Here is a 14,082-nt window from a genome sequence, read left to right as displayed (position 1 = left end):
TCTAGGATCAGTTTGTACATAAGGACAGGAAACCAGAAACTTTTCGTTATGCCAAACCACCTAAGCCTTGAATTACACTGAAATAATCAGGGACATTTCATTTTGTGTCCAATAATAATTATTATTATAATAATTATAATACATTTTATTTATAGAGTGGTATCAATGTGCTGTACAATCAAAGATGTAATAAAAGATGAAGTGAAAATAGAGTAAGATGCATACAATAAAATGCTAAAATTATCCAATACATTTTAAAATAATTAAATAAAAATAAAATGCACATATAAGTACCAAAACACAGGAAGTACTTTTAATCAAATGCCAAATTATTAATGCATTAAACTAAAATGTATTTGAGCTTTATCTAACATCTGCCTTTATAAGTATTTGGAAAACTACTACACTATGACAGTTAGTGTGTATTTTTTCAGTAAGTTCATGTATTTTGTGATTTATTTTCTAAATGAAGGGTTAAACTGACCAGACTGGTTTCCATAACTGCATTTATACTAACTGTATTTTTTTTATATATATATATTTCAAACTCATTTCGGATGAAGAGTTCCAGCACAGACATGGAGTGTCGAAAGGAAGCTTTTTTTGTTCCAACTTAAACAATTTATCTGCTGCTTCCATGGTGAACTTTGCTCTCTCGGCAAGTATCACGTTGTTTCACCCTGATGGGTTTTCACCCGGGTTTTTCACCCTTGTTCACCCTTGTACTGTGTGCCAAGTAATCAGATAGGAGGAGGAGCTTTGTACAATTCCATTGCATCAACAGCCAGACTGCATGGCTATAAAAAGTGACTTTTTACCTTCATGTCAGCTGAAAGTTTGTGGGAAGAAATTTACTTAATGCTTTATGCAACATTAGTGCAGTTTTAGTTCTCCGTATTTCCTTCCCTTTGTTATTTATTCAGTTGATGATCTTTTTTATTTTTTTTATGTTTGTGTCATTGAGTCCATTTTAGGTAAATAGAAAAAAAAATCTATGGTTAATTATTAACTTAGTGGTGAAAAGTACTCAAAGTTAGTGAGTAACAGTTTTATCAGGTTTTTATAATGCAATTTAGAGTTTTGTCTGATTTATCATTGTGGATTTATTGTATTGGGTTATAATGGGCTGATCTGTCATGTGTACGCTGTGCATGTGCAAAAGTGGAGACTATACCATTTTTTCTTTTGTGGGTTTTTATTTTTGTATATTTTTTTTTCCTGGGGTTTTGTTTTTTGTTTTTTTTGTTGTTTTTTGTTTGTTTGTTTGTTTGTTTTTGTGTGTGTGTGTGTGGGGGGGGGGTGCTGCACATGTTATTGACATGTAGTTCTAATTTTCACATATGACTTTTACTCATGATTCATTCATTTATATTGATATTTCAATATTTATAAATTATATATATATATATATATATATATATATATATATATATATATATATATGTTTCTGTGTGTGTGTGTGTGTGTGTGTGTGTGTGTGTGTGTGTGTGTGTGTGTGTGTGTGTATGTATGTATGTATGTATATATAATATTTATATTGATATTGATATTTTGCAGCATTTTCAGTATGGCACGTGGGCTTATTATTTGCTTAAATAATGCTTTTTCCACATATGATCATGTGCTCTCACAGTTTACTTGAGGCCACATTTGCAACTTCAGGGCACAACATGGTGTTTTCCCCATGTGATCACATCTTCTCTCCATCCATCCATTTTCTATACCACATATTCTATTGGGTCGCAGGGAGCCTGGAACCTATACCTGGAGCCATAGGGCACAAGGTGGGGTACACCCTGGACAGGGTAGCAATACATCAGGGCACAATCACATACACACTCACTCACCCATTCATACTCTACGGACACTTTGGACATGCCAATCAGCCTACCATGCATGTCTTTGGACTGGGGAGGAAACCGGAGTACCCAGAGGAAACCCCCACAGTACTGGGAGAGCATGCAAACTGCACACATACAGGGCCACGGTGGGAATCGAAAAAGAAGTATGATCTTAAAACTACTATTGTGTTGGAAACCGATCTCTCATTGGTTAATCCTGAATTTTCTGTAATTGAAGCAATTGATGATTGGTGTGCATGAACAACAACAGCAAAAACTAGCATAATCTGAATAGAGGCCATTTTCTAATTATGCAAAAAGCACAAATCAAGTTTGTGTATGTGTCTGTGTGTGTTTTTTTTTTTTAAATGTTTTATTTATATTTGCTTTGCATTTGGACAGTTTTTTTTCTCTCTGTTTAAAGGCATAATGATTTAAATGAGCCCAGTATGTTAGAGGGTAATCTTAAAGATACTGGTGATGTTATCTGGTGTTACGCTGTGTCGTTATGTCGTTAAAATGACGACATTTATGACAAATCATGCCAATACAATGGGCTCTTATAATTCATGCATATGGATAAATAAGCATGTTAGAAATTATATCTATCCTTCAGACCTATTCCTCAGTAGGCTACCGCATGTTATAGCCATACAGCAATGCCCAAAACCCTCCGACCCCTTACTGGTTATAAAAGTATAGTGGAGGTTTAAAATGGCTCTGAATGTTAATTCTATACTATTTTTGGTTCACTGCCTTTCCGAGTTGTGGCTTCACGGAGTTTTGCGGACAGACTGTAAAAGCCCAGCCTCTCTGGTCCAATGGCGTGACGATGCGTCCTCGCTGCTCGCTTCTCATTGGTCAGCCGTTCTGCTTAAATTAGACGTTATATCGGATTACAAATAGGTTTAAGTGCGACTTCAGAGCACACTACAGGACTACAGAAATGAGTTCAACCATTACTTTAGGTGAGAAAAAGCTTGATTCCTACTGAAAACGTGTCCTGTGCTGACAGATTGACATATTTCCACTTTAAGGAGAAATAAAAAAGATAAACTATAAAATATTTGAAGAGCAAAAAAATGTTGCATGTGTTTTGATACTAATACTTCACAACTTAGCAGCATTTCTGTGGATATTTATTTAAAAAATAAAAAATTAGGTAGGGTGATTGTGCACATGAAGGAAAGCATACAGGAGCTGCTGTTTGCATGATGCCAAGACGCTTGAACTGCATTGAACTGAAGTTAATCCAAACTCTAAAGGAATGCAAAATTACATTTAAATAATTCTTATTTTATTTATTTATTGCGAAAATGCAGGGGGAATCCATAATTCTGAATTTGAGTTCAAACTGGAACTATATTATCATCTGTATGTTTGGTTTGAGATGGATTCATTTTTTCACTTTTTTTAATGACTCATTAAGTATCAGTAAATTAATCAGTATACGTTCCTGTCACGGTCAATCTCTGTCATGACAGTGATTCACTCCTTTCTTTTTTGCTGGATCAGTGTTTGAGTCAGTGAATGATTTTGACTGTAACAATAATTCAGTTCTCTCCTGGTTAGCGGATCAGTGTCTGAATCAGTGAATCATTTCACAACTGAAATCGACTCTTTTCTTGTTCAGTGAATCGGTGCTTGATTTAGTGAATCAAGATCATTGGGGAATGATTCACTGACTCGTACACTGATTTGCTAAATAGGAGGGCAGTGAATTATAGTCATGATGAATTCACTCACTCCTTTCTTATTTAGGAGGTCACTGTTTGAGTCAGTGAACCATTTCAAAAAGATCTAGTAAACAAGAGAAAACTAAATGCTGGAAATAAAAATGATTCACTGAATCAACCAAGACTGGGTCAGTGTTTGAATCAGTGTATCATTTTGAAACCAGGATTCACTGCTCTCTTGCATAGTGGATCAGTGTTTGAGTCAGTGAATCATTTCACAACATAGATGCACTCCTCTCATATTTAGTGGATCAGTGTTTGAGTCAGTGAATCATTTCGGTCATGAAGGAGATTCACTCCTCTCTCATTTAGCGGATCAGTGTTTGAGTCAGTGAATCATTTTGGTCATGAACAAGGTTCACTCGTCTCTCATTTAGTGGATCAGTGTTTGAGTAAGTGAATCATTTCGGTCATGAAGGAGATTCACTCCTCTCTCATTTAGTGGATCAGTTTTTGACCCTGTGAATTGACTTCACGTTGTTTAGTAGATCAGCGTTTGCGTCAGTGATTCATCCTTTCACAGAGAAGATTCGCTTCTCTCTCATTTAGTGGATCTGCATTTGTCTTTTCAATTATGATCAAGATTATTTCCTCTGTCATTCAGTGGATGTGGAGTTGAAGATTTACCAGTGTTTTTGTTTTCTTCATGCTTATTTTACCAAATAGCTGGATACAGTAAGATCTTGACTGGATTTTTTTTTTGTGTGTGTGAGATCCATTATTTATGAACTACATTACCTTCATAGCACCGATTCAAAGCTAAAGAAGCAAACATGTCTTGGCAAATTATTTGTGGTGAGGTGTTAATTAGATTAACTGTTACAAGGAAAGCTTCAAAAAGCTGCTATCATACAGTAACAGCCTCATCTTTTTATGTAGTTACATACTACAGATTATATCATTTTATTCAATTCTTTAGAGTGCACTATGAGCAAAGTGGCCACAAATGGCCACCATCATGTGGATGAAGCTGAACTGGACCGTTCAGTAGGCGAGCAGTTCCTCTCTGAGGCTTTCAAAGTGATCCTGGAGGAGGCGGTTCATAAGGCTACAGATGTGAAGGAAAAGGTCCCCAAAGCAAAACAATCATTTTAAGCATAATGTTGGACAAGATGCAAGAGTCTGTATCTAACAAAACCTGTGCATACATTTCTAGGTGTGTGAGTGGAAGGACCCTGACCAACTGAGGGCTCTTTTGGACTTGGAGCTGAGAGAACATGGGGAATCTCAAGAAAAGCTGCTGCAGAGAGTACACGACGTTGCCAAATACAGTGTGAAAACCAGTAAGTCACCTTCATCTCTGCCTGTTTGTTATTAATGAACTGAGTAAAAGAAAAAGAATTCTGCAGCTATATGTTCTTTCTTTCCAGATCACCCTCGCTTCTTCAATCAGCTGTTTGCTGGAGTGGACTACCATGCCCTGACTGGACGCCTCCTCACGGAGACACTCAACACTAGTCAGTAAGTGTGGCCTAGTTGGCATAAGTGTGCGCCCTTGGAGGAAAGATAAGAGCGTGACTACTGTCACTACTTGATAATCCATCTGCTGAATAACCTCAATAACCTTCATGTTATAAACACAATAATCAGCCTGGTGCTCATATTCTCAGAACAATACAGATACAGCATGTAGCTTGGCCTGTCGAAGAATGTTTTAACACTGATGCGTTTAGGCAACAGATCAGTGTATGTCCATCATGGTGTCCAATAACTGAAACATTTGCACCATCAAAATGGAGGAATTTTGGAAAATATCCAAGAAAGATATTTTTACATTTCTTTGCATGCATGTGCAGTGCCGTAATGCCACTCCAAGGGTCACTGTCCAGGATTTACCAGTGCATCAAAGCAAAGCGCTTCGTCCATGTATAAGGACAGCAGTAAACCTGGATTCAAAAAGAGATAACCAAGCATGTTTATTGCATTATGTGAGGAATAAAACGCATGGGGGCATTTTGTTATAGGGAAATTCTGCTTTGTGTGACGTGAAGTGGAACATTAACTATTGATAATTGCATATGATAGTTACATAAACGTCCCCATATCAACATTTAGACTTCAGCAACACTGAGTTATAACATTACAAAAAAATGTTCATGCAAGAAATAGAATATTTGGGTGGAACTATATGGAAATGCCATAACATCATAACCTTATAACGCGATATCAGGATGGTTTTCAGTACACCATAGCATCGGCTTGCTAGATGCTGACATTAATGACAGTAATTATTTAAGGATAGCTACTAAAATATTTTGATGAAAGTTTTCACATTTTTGTGGTGCTATTATCTACAGCATAGCAGTTTAACCATAACAGATTCCGTCATTGACGTCATACCACTAAGTCATTTTTTAGGGAATATACTGATCATTATACCACAGTGCTGCTGAATTCTTGATTGTGATTGGTCAGATGGGGTTGAGTAATTTGTCAGCAGATTGGACAAATCATATTAATACCCTTGTTCTGATACATTTCTATAATATTGACTATTTCAGATAATAATCAGATTTTAAAAAATGCATTTAAATACTGATACAGTGTAAATTTATGTGAAGGAGTCTCCAGTGTCACTAGTGTCAGGAACAGTCTGTGGTAAAGCTGTTACTTTTAAGTTTAATCAAATTCTGGGTGGTAAGAATATCTCCGCTTCACCACACCATCCCATTGTTGATTATTTTCTAAAAACATCACGCATCAAGTGTTTTATTCCATACTTAGTTGATGTCTAACTCAGGAGCTGCAAAACAGGCAACCAAGTTTAAAATGGTGTATCTTTCAGGTACACCTATGAGGTGGCTCCGGTCTTTGTTCTGATGGAGGATGTGGTTCTCCGCAGTCTGCGCTCCCTAGTGGGCTGGTCCGAGGGGGATGGCATATTCTGCCCAGGAGGCTCTATTTCTAACATGTACGCCATGAATGTGGCTCGCTATTGGGCATTTCCGCAGGTGAAGACGCAAGGCCTGTGGTCTGTCCCACGTCTGGCTGTGTTCACATCACAGGAGGTAAAGATAAGAATAACAGGGTTCTCTTTCAATAAATATCATCACAGCTGTTTTCTTTGTGTACATCACTTGCTCTGTCATATTCCTTGCAAGTGGTGGGAAAAGTACAGGGAAACTGTTCTTAAGTAGAAGTATGTGTGCTGTATCAAAATCAGTTCAAAGTAGAATTATGGAGGCAAAAAATATACTTAACTAAAAGTAAAACACAAATCTACATTTTAACATAATATCAAGTATTAGGAGTAAATAATGAATATTTTTAAAAGCTGCCCACAAATTCATGTCCAATCCTGCATGTCTAGCTAGTTCACTAAGCAATCAGTCATTATGAAAATATTCTGCTGACTCAACATACATAGAATAAACATTTTGGATTGAATGCTAAGGTATGGTATATTAGCAAGGAAAACCTAATTAACTAGCTAGCTAATTTAACAAGCTGATTTACAAAACCTAACTAGCTTGCTAATTTATCTAGCTACCTCATTTACATGACTAAATGACAAAACTTAACTAGCTAGCTAACTTAACTAGCTAAATTGCAAAACTTTACTAAACGATTTACCAAACATAAAGTTAACTTTTTTTTTTAGATTTGATGGTAAATTTTAAATGCAGATTAATATTTTTTTTTACTTTACGTGAGAGGCAAACGTCATGAATTGGCAACTCCAGCAAAAGATAACATCTTACTAATAAAAAACATATCGTGCCATGCCGTTTGTGATTTGTATTTTGAAAGTCAAAATGAAAATGTAAGCAGTAAAAAGTATGTTTTTTTTGTCTTTGTAATTTATTTGAGTAAGAGTACAAATCAATTTCCACCCTTATTCCTTGCAGAGCCACTATTCGATGAAAAAGTCGGCTGCCTTCCTTGGTATCGGGACGGAGAACGTTTACCACGTGAAAGTGGACAAAAGGTACATTCGTTTATACAAGGCCTTTGCTTGTATTTTCTGCATACGCCTGGAGTCCACTTCATCCTTCTGTCACCTCTCTGTACCCACAGTGGCAGAATGATCCCAGAAGACCTCGAAGCTAAAATTGTTCATGCCAAATCACAAGTATACGCATTATCCTTCCAACTGACTTTTCCATCACTTTTTATTAACTATGAAAATGAAATGCTACTCATAAACAAAGAAACACTAAACTAAAACCTTACAATTTTGCTGTGGTTTTAATGTGTCGCATTTTTATAGTCCGATCTATATATGGGGTTTAGAGGTGACTCGGTATGACTGCTTTAAGGAAATTGTGGTGGTTGGCATTTGATTAGCATGTTCTCTTTACTACAGGGCGCGTACCCGTTCTTTGTCAACGCTACAGCTGGCTCCACTGTACAAGGAGCCTTTGATCCCCTGGAGCGCATAGCTGACATAACTGAGAGGAATGGAATGTGGATGCATGTTGATGTAAGTCCTATTTATCAGCAGTGGTGTTTTGTAAAACCACATGGTACATGACACATGATAACATGAGATACCTTTGGATTATGATGCAAGCTCAAAATGTTATTCCATTAGCTGTGAAAAAATAGCAGGTAATGTCTAAACTGGTCAAGGAACAGAAAGTCATCTGAAAGTACAGATAAGCACCCTTGTGATAGATGTCCTTCTCCTTGATCTGTTCTACAGGCCGCTTGGGGAGGAAGTGTCCTGTTTTCCAAGAAGCACAAAAATCTAATAGCAGGAATCGAAAGGTGTATATACAGATCACTTTATGTTACTATTTGTGCTAGGGTACCAAGTGTTCCGAACAGGGACATAAGGGTACAGCTAGAAATAGTGGAGAATATAATATTTTGAAACACTACACTTAGAAATAAAAGTACAGTCTTAGGATTTCCCTTTCAGAAAAGGTTCCAAATAAAACTGGTTTAAAAAGCTAGAATTGTTCGAATTGCTAAAATCAAACATTAATCTTTTTTATGACATTAATACATTAATATTAACATTAATATTTTTGATGACATTCCTATCGGGTACAATGGGAAACCTGGAAATTTCTGTTTTGTCAACTGAATTTTTTTTTTTTCCACATAAAACAAAAAAAGGGACAGAGTAAAAAGTAAAACTGAGTTTGAAGAACCGGAAGCTCGTTCTTTTGTTAACACTAATGTTGCTTAGGAAATAAAGTCAACCCACAGCCTCCAGAGAATATCCAATAAACCTGTGTTTACTGTAACACCAATAAAAAGTAGGGAGCAACATCCTCTTTCCAGATCCTATTGTCTGATGTTTTTCTCTGTTGTGTTCAGGGCAAACTCTCTAACCTGGAATCCACATAAAATGCTGATGACTGGTCTTCAGTGCTCTGTTATTTTGCTGAGAGACACAACGGTACGAACTGGTGATACAGTCTGTCAAAAAAATATAATAGTTTAGTATGACATAGGGAGAATATAAGTATATATAAGCAAGCACTGAAAATTGTGTGGCGGTCTGGGAAAACCCTTCACATGGTGAAATTTTTCCATTTTCTAATATATATATATATATATATATATATACACATAGATATTTCTGAAAATGACAGGTTTTCCTGTTTCTCTTTTGCATGGATCTCAACCACAGGTTTGGGAAAACTTATTTAAGCACTTTTCTCTCACCAGAACCTGCTCATGCACTGCCACTGCGCCAACGCCACCTACTTGTTCCAGCAAGACAAGTTCTACGACACACGTCTGGACACCGGGGATAAGTCAGTCCAGTGTGGACGCAAAGTGGATTGTCTGAAACTGTGGCTCATGTGGAAGGCAATAGGCTCGCAGGGCCTTGCTGACCGCGTCAACAAAGCTTTCGCCAATAGAAGGTAAACAAGACCAAAATAAAAACAATCTCAATTCTGATTTTAAGAAGACAGAAAAAAGAGTCAGTGTGGTAGTGGATTATTAAGTTGATGTTTGCTTTAGGTATCTTGTTGAGGAGATGAAGAAAAGAGCAGGTTTTCAGCTGGTCTCTGAGGTAACTGTTATATTAATATCTAATACATTTAAAGGTGCATTCTGTAAGATTTGTGTAAAACAGGTCTCTAAAGGTTAAATGATTTGAATGATTTTTTTTTTTAACTTATTGAGCCCTCCACCATTTCCACCCATTTCCACAAATCTCAAGCCCCCCAAAACTTATGATGGTTTAGCTAGAGTTACCATTAGCAAGGATTGTCATGACATCACCTTCAAGCACACTTGGACATTCAACTGCTTGAAAACCGAGTTACAACTCTATAAATACAGTGGTGTTTGAAGGTTTGTGAACCCTTGCATAAATATAACCTAAAACATCATCAGATTTTCACACAAGTAAGACAAAAATATTATACTTGGTCATTTATTTACAGAGGGAAATTATCCAATATTACATATCTGTGAGTAGTAAACATATGTGAACATCTAGGATTAGCCATTAGTTTGAAGGTGATTTCAATCAGTGGGATGACAATCAGTTGTGAGTGAGCATCCTGTTTTATTTAAAGAACAGGGATCTATCAAAGTCTGATTTTAACAACACATGTTTGTGGAAGTGTATCATCGCATGAACACACGAGATTTTGAGGACCTCAGAAAAAGATTTGTTGATGCTCATCAGGCTGGAAAAGGTTACAAAACCATCTCTAAAGAGTTTGGACTCTACAAATCCACAGTCATAGTCCGTGGAGTAGGAACCCAGGGTAACTTCTAAGTAACTAAAGGCCTCTCTCACATCTTAATGTTCATGAGTCCACCATCAGGAGAACACTGAACAACAATGGTGTGCATGGCAGGGTTGCAAGAAGATAGCCACTGCTCTCCAAAAAGAACATTGCTGCCCTTCTGCAGTTTGCTATAGATCATGGGGACAAGCTAGAAGGCTATTGGAATTGCTTTGTGGATGGATGAGACCAAAATATAACTTTTTGACTTAAATGAGAAGCATTATGTTTGGAGAAAGGAAAACACTGCATTCCAGCAAAAAAACCTTATCCCATGTGTGAAACATGGTGGTGGTAGTGTCATGGTCTGGGCCTGTTTTGCTGCATCTGGGCCACGACGACTTGCCGTCATTGATGGAACACTATATTCTGAATTATACCAGCAAATTCTAAAGGAAAATGTCAGGTCATCTGTCCATGAACTGAATCTCAAGAGAAAGTGGGTCATGCAGCAAGTCAATGACCCTAAACACACAAGTCCTTCTACCAATAATAGTTCAAAAAGAATAAAGTTAATGTTTTGGAATTCAAGTCAAAGTCCTGACCTTAATCCAATAGATATACTGTGGAAGGACCTGAAGCAAGCAGTTCATGTGAGGAAACCCACCAACATCCCAGAGTTGAGGAACGGTCTAAAATTCCTCCAAGCCGATGTGCAGGACTGATCGACAGTTACCGCAAATGTTTAGTTGCAGTTATTGCTGCAGAAGGGGGTCACACCACATACTGAAAGCAAAGGTTCACATACTTTTGCCACTCACAGATATGTAATATTGGAACATTTTCCTCATTAAATAAATGACCAAGTATAATATTTTGTCTCATTTGTTTAATTGGGTTCTCTTTGTCTACGTTTAGGACTTCTGATGAAAATATATTTATACAGAAATAAAGAACATTCTAAAGAGTTCACACATTTACAAGCACCACTGTATGCAACTTCTCCTCTTAATGATTTATGAGGATGTGAAACAACATTGGGGGCATGTCTATAAAATGACTGACAAGAGACCAATCCAAATAATAACAAATATTCAGGCCATGAAGGCAGGTTTTCAAACAGTTTTTTTTTTTTCAGCTGCATAATACACTTATTCTGAGACAATGGCTTAAACGATGAATTTTGATCATTTCTTCATACTTTTCCACATTATTTGTACTAGTAAGAAATACTGACTATTGTACCTTTAAAACTGCAGTTCCAGCAACTGATTAGAAACAAACGTGAGACAGAAACACAGCTAAACAAAGAACTAAACACACATGTCCACATTAAAACACTCACACAAACACACACAGGGCAAACAACTAAACATAAGTGCTAGCATTCAGTCAAACTAAAAATGACTCAACTTTACAAGCTGAAGTGGGTCAACCTGCAACAGAGCTTAAATGTAATTGTTTCCTTCATATTTTTCCGCAGCCACAGTTTGTGAACGTGTGCTTCTGGTTTGTGCCACCCAACCTGAGAGGGAAGGAGAATGAGACAGATTACCAGGACAAATTAGCAAAGGTTAGCCTATGGAGAATACCAGAATGCTGTAGGCTATGTGTGTACTGAATATGTGCTGCTTTTTGATTAAAGGACATTAAATATCATGTAATGATATATCTTGTCCTCCAGGTGGCACCGCTCATCAAGGAGCGCATGATGAAACGTGGCTCCATGATGGTGGGGTATCAGCCTCTGGATGGTCGAGTCAATTTTTTCCGCATGGTCATCCTTTCTCCCCAGCTGCAACACAGCGACTTGGACTTCTTCCTGGACGAGATTGAGAGGCTGGGGAAAGATCTGTAAATGAGCTCTGGGTGCTGTTCATCATTTGTTCTTTAGGCATTGTCCATCATTGTTCTTTCCAGAGGCACGCTTTAAGGTCGCTCTCTATCACCTTTTGATTTTCTTAGACAGGCAGTGAGTTTCATAAATCAGTTTGTAATTTAGCTGGAACAGGACTGGCGCTTTGCTGATAAGATTGGGGACCACTGACTTAGAACTGCTAAACAAAGTTTCTTAGAAACATTGCTGGTGCTTCTTTTTATTCATCACTTCCTGTACAACCATCTCTCATTCTTCTTCTCTGGTTGTAGACTTCGTTTATCTTCCAGACTTCTTCTAGCTTTTGACTCAAAACAGACCTCTTCCTGTGCGGGTTTAGATTAGACTTTCTTTCTTTCTTTCTTTCTTTCTTTCTTTCTTTCTGTCTTTCTGTCATTCATTCTTTCTTTCTTTCTTTCTTTCTTTCTTTCTTTCTTGCTGGAATCCCAATTCCTCACAGTCCTTCAGTCATGTAGACTTGGCTACATTTTTAATATTTTTAAGCATCGTTTTATAATATAATTTTTTAAAATATTTTTTACAGCCAATTCTTTTTGTATCTTAATTTACATCATTCACCTTTCACTACAGCTTTACTGCAACTTTTCGCTCTTATCAACACGACAAAAACTTAATATAGCATTAGGTCAATTTTATTACTTTTATTTTTTTCTTAAGAAGGAAGAGGACAGCTTTTCTTGTAGTCAACAGCCTATGACAATTATGTTGTAATATCTTAATAAAATAAAACTTGTGAATTGAGGTACAACTGACTGTAATAAACTGACAACTGAATATATATTAATGCAATTAATCAATTTATGAGGCTTCAGCAGACATTGTTGGCTTAGAGTAAATTGGCATCTGGGATATGGTATTATAAGTCAGAATGTAAACCTATTGCAATTAATTACTTATAGCTGTTTATTTTTGTAAACATCAACTTTTGATACCTAAGTATATTTGCATACTTCTGAATTTTCTTCTTTTACTTAAAGGGAAAAAAATGACTCGTATCAATATTTATAATTAACATTTGATCTTCACGTGTGCAAAAGATTTATTTTAAGATTAAATTCTGAGTTGACTTTTTGGGATTAATTTAAATTTGGTCTATTTTCACTATAGCTAAAGGTTTCCTGCATTACCCATAATGAATACCGGTCTTTACTGCTTATAACACTGTCAATGCCATCATGTTCGTCATCATAGATCGCTAAATAGCCAAACCAAGTTTCTGCCATAACTCCAGGTGCAACCGCGTCTTATTAGATTGCATCCACTGCATTCTGGACTCCCAACATTTGCTGTCTCAACTAATTCTACATGAGACTCTACATGAGACTCTCATTAATATGACATTGAGCATTGCTAAAAACGGTGAGTGAGAAAAGAAGCTCTTGCTGATTGTTGTCCGTTATGTCTGAGATCATGTCTGAGAAACACAAGAGGGCACATACTACTGTTTGTGGTCAACTTAATTTATCAACAAATTATATATTTTTAATGGACAAAATATTACACAAGTGTCACAAGTACAAGTGTCAACATGTCCGATTGACAATAAAATGGTTTGTGAACTAGAGCTGTGTGGCCTCTGCTGCAAATATGTGTGCTGGATATTTGTAGCTTTAAGCATGTTTTTGCAGTGATTAAGGTTAATTGCAAATAACATAGCCTTGTTGAAACCGGCTACCCTGCTATGTACTATATATTAAGCACAATTCTGTCTTCAAAAATGGTTAAATTAAATGTTTCCACATAAAGTTCTACATAATAGACAGTTTTTTAGACCATTACCCAATCAGCCAATCATGTGGCAGCAGTGCAATGCATAAAATCATGCAGATATAGATCAAGCATCAGAATGGGAGAAAACTGAGCACAGCCTGACTGTTTCAGCCAGACACATGGCTTTGAGTATATCAGAAATGGCTGATCTCCTGGGATTTTCTCACACAACAGTCTCTAATGTTTACACAGAATGG

At 36.8% G+C, this 14,082-nt stretch overlaps 1 protein-coding gene across 1 annotated transcript; it reads left to right on the top strand.

Moving 5' to 3' along the window:
* The first annotated feature begins 2,715 nt into the window (after window positions 1-2,715).
* On the top strand, window positions 2,716-13,679 carry csad (cysteine sulfinic acid decarboxylase). Its single transcript, XM_017488149.3, has 14 exons — window positions 2,716-2,809; window positions 4,497-4,645; window positions 4,734-4,860; window positions 4,948-5,038; window positions 6,363-6,585; window positions 7,426-7,505; window positions 7,595-7,649; window positions 7,884-8,000; window positions 8,223-8,287; window positions 8,846-8,927; window positions 9,200-9,399; window positions 9,500-9,551; window positions 11,702-11,791; window positions 11,903-13,679. The coding sequence occupies exons 1-14, from the start codon at window positions 2,788-2,790 to the stop codon at window positions 12,074-12,076; spliced, it is 1,527 nt and encodes a 508-aa protein (XP_017343638.1). The 5' UTR covers window positions 2,716-2,787; the 3' UTR covers window positions 12,077-13,679.
* The last annotated feature ends 403 nt before the right edge of the window (window positions 13,680-14,082 follow it).

This window comes from Ictalurus punctatus, chromosome 15 (assembly GCF_001660625.3).
Source record: "Ictalurus punctatus breed USDA103 chromosome 15, Coco_2.0, whole genome shotgun sequence".
NCBI classification, from domain to species: Eukaryota; Metazoa; Chordata; class Actinopteri; order Siluriformes; family Ictaluridae; genus Ictalurus; species Ictalurus punctatus.
This window is presented reverse-complemented; position numbering and strand designations above follow the sequence as displayed.

Coding starts and splice junctions, on each gene's coding strand:
- csad (XM_017488149.3), top strand. CDS start 2,788: ATGAGTTCAACCATTACTTTAG. Junction 5,039..6,362: donor GAGACACTCAACACTAGTCA/GTAAGTGTGGCC, acceptor TGTATCTTTCAG/GTACACCTATGAGGTGGCTC. Junction 9,400..9,499: donor AAAGCTTTCGCCAATAGAAG/GTAAACAAGACC, acceptor TGTTTGCTTTAG/GTATCTTGTTGAGGAGATGA.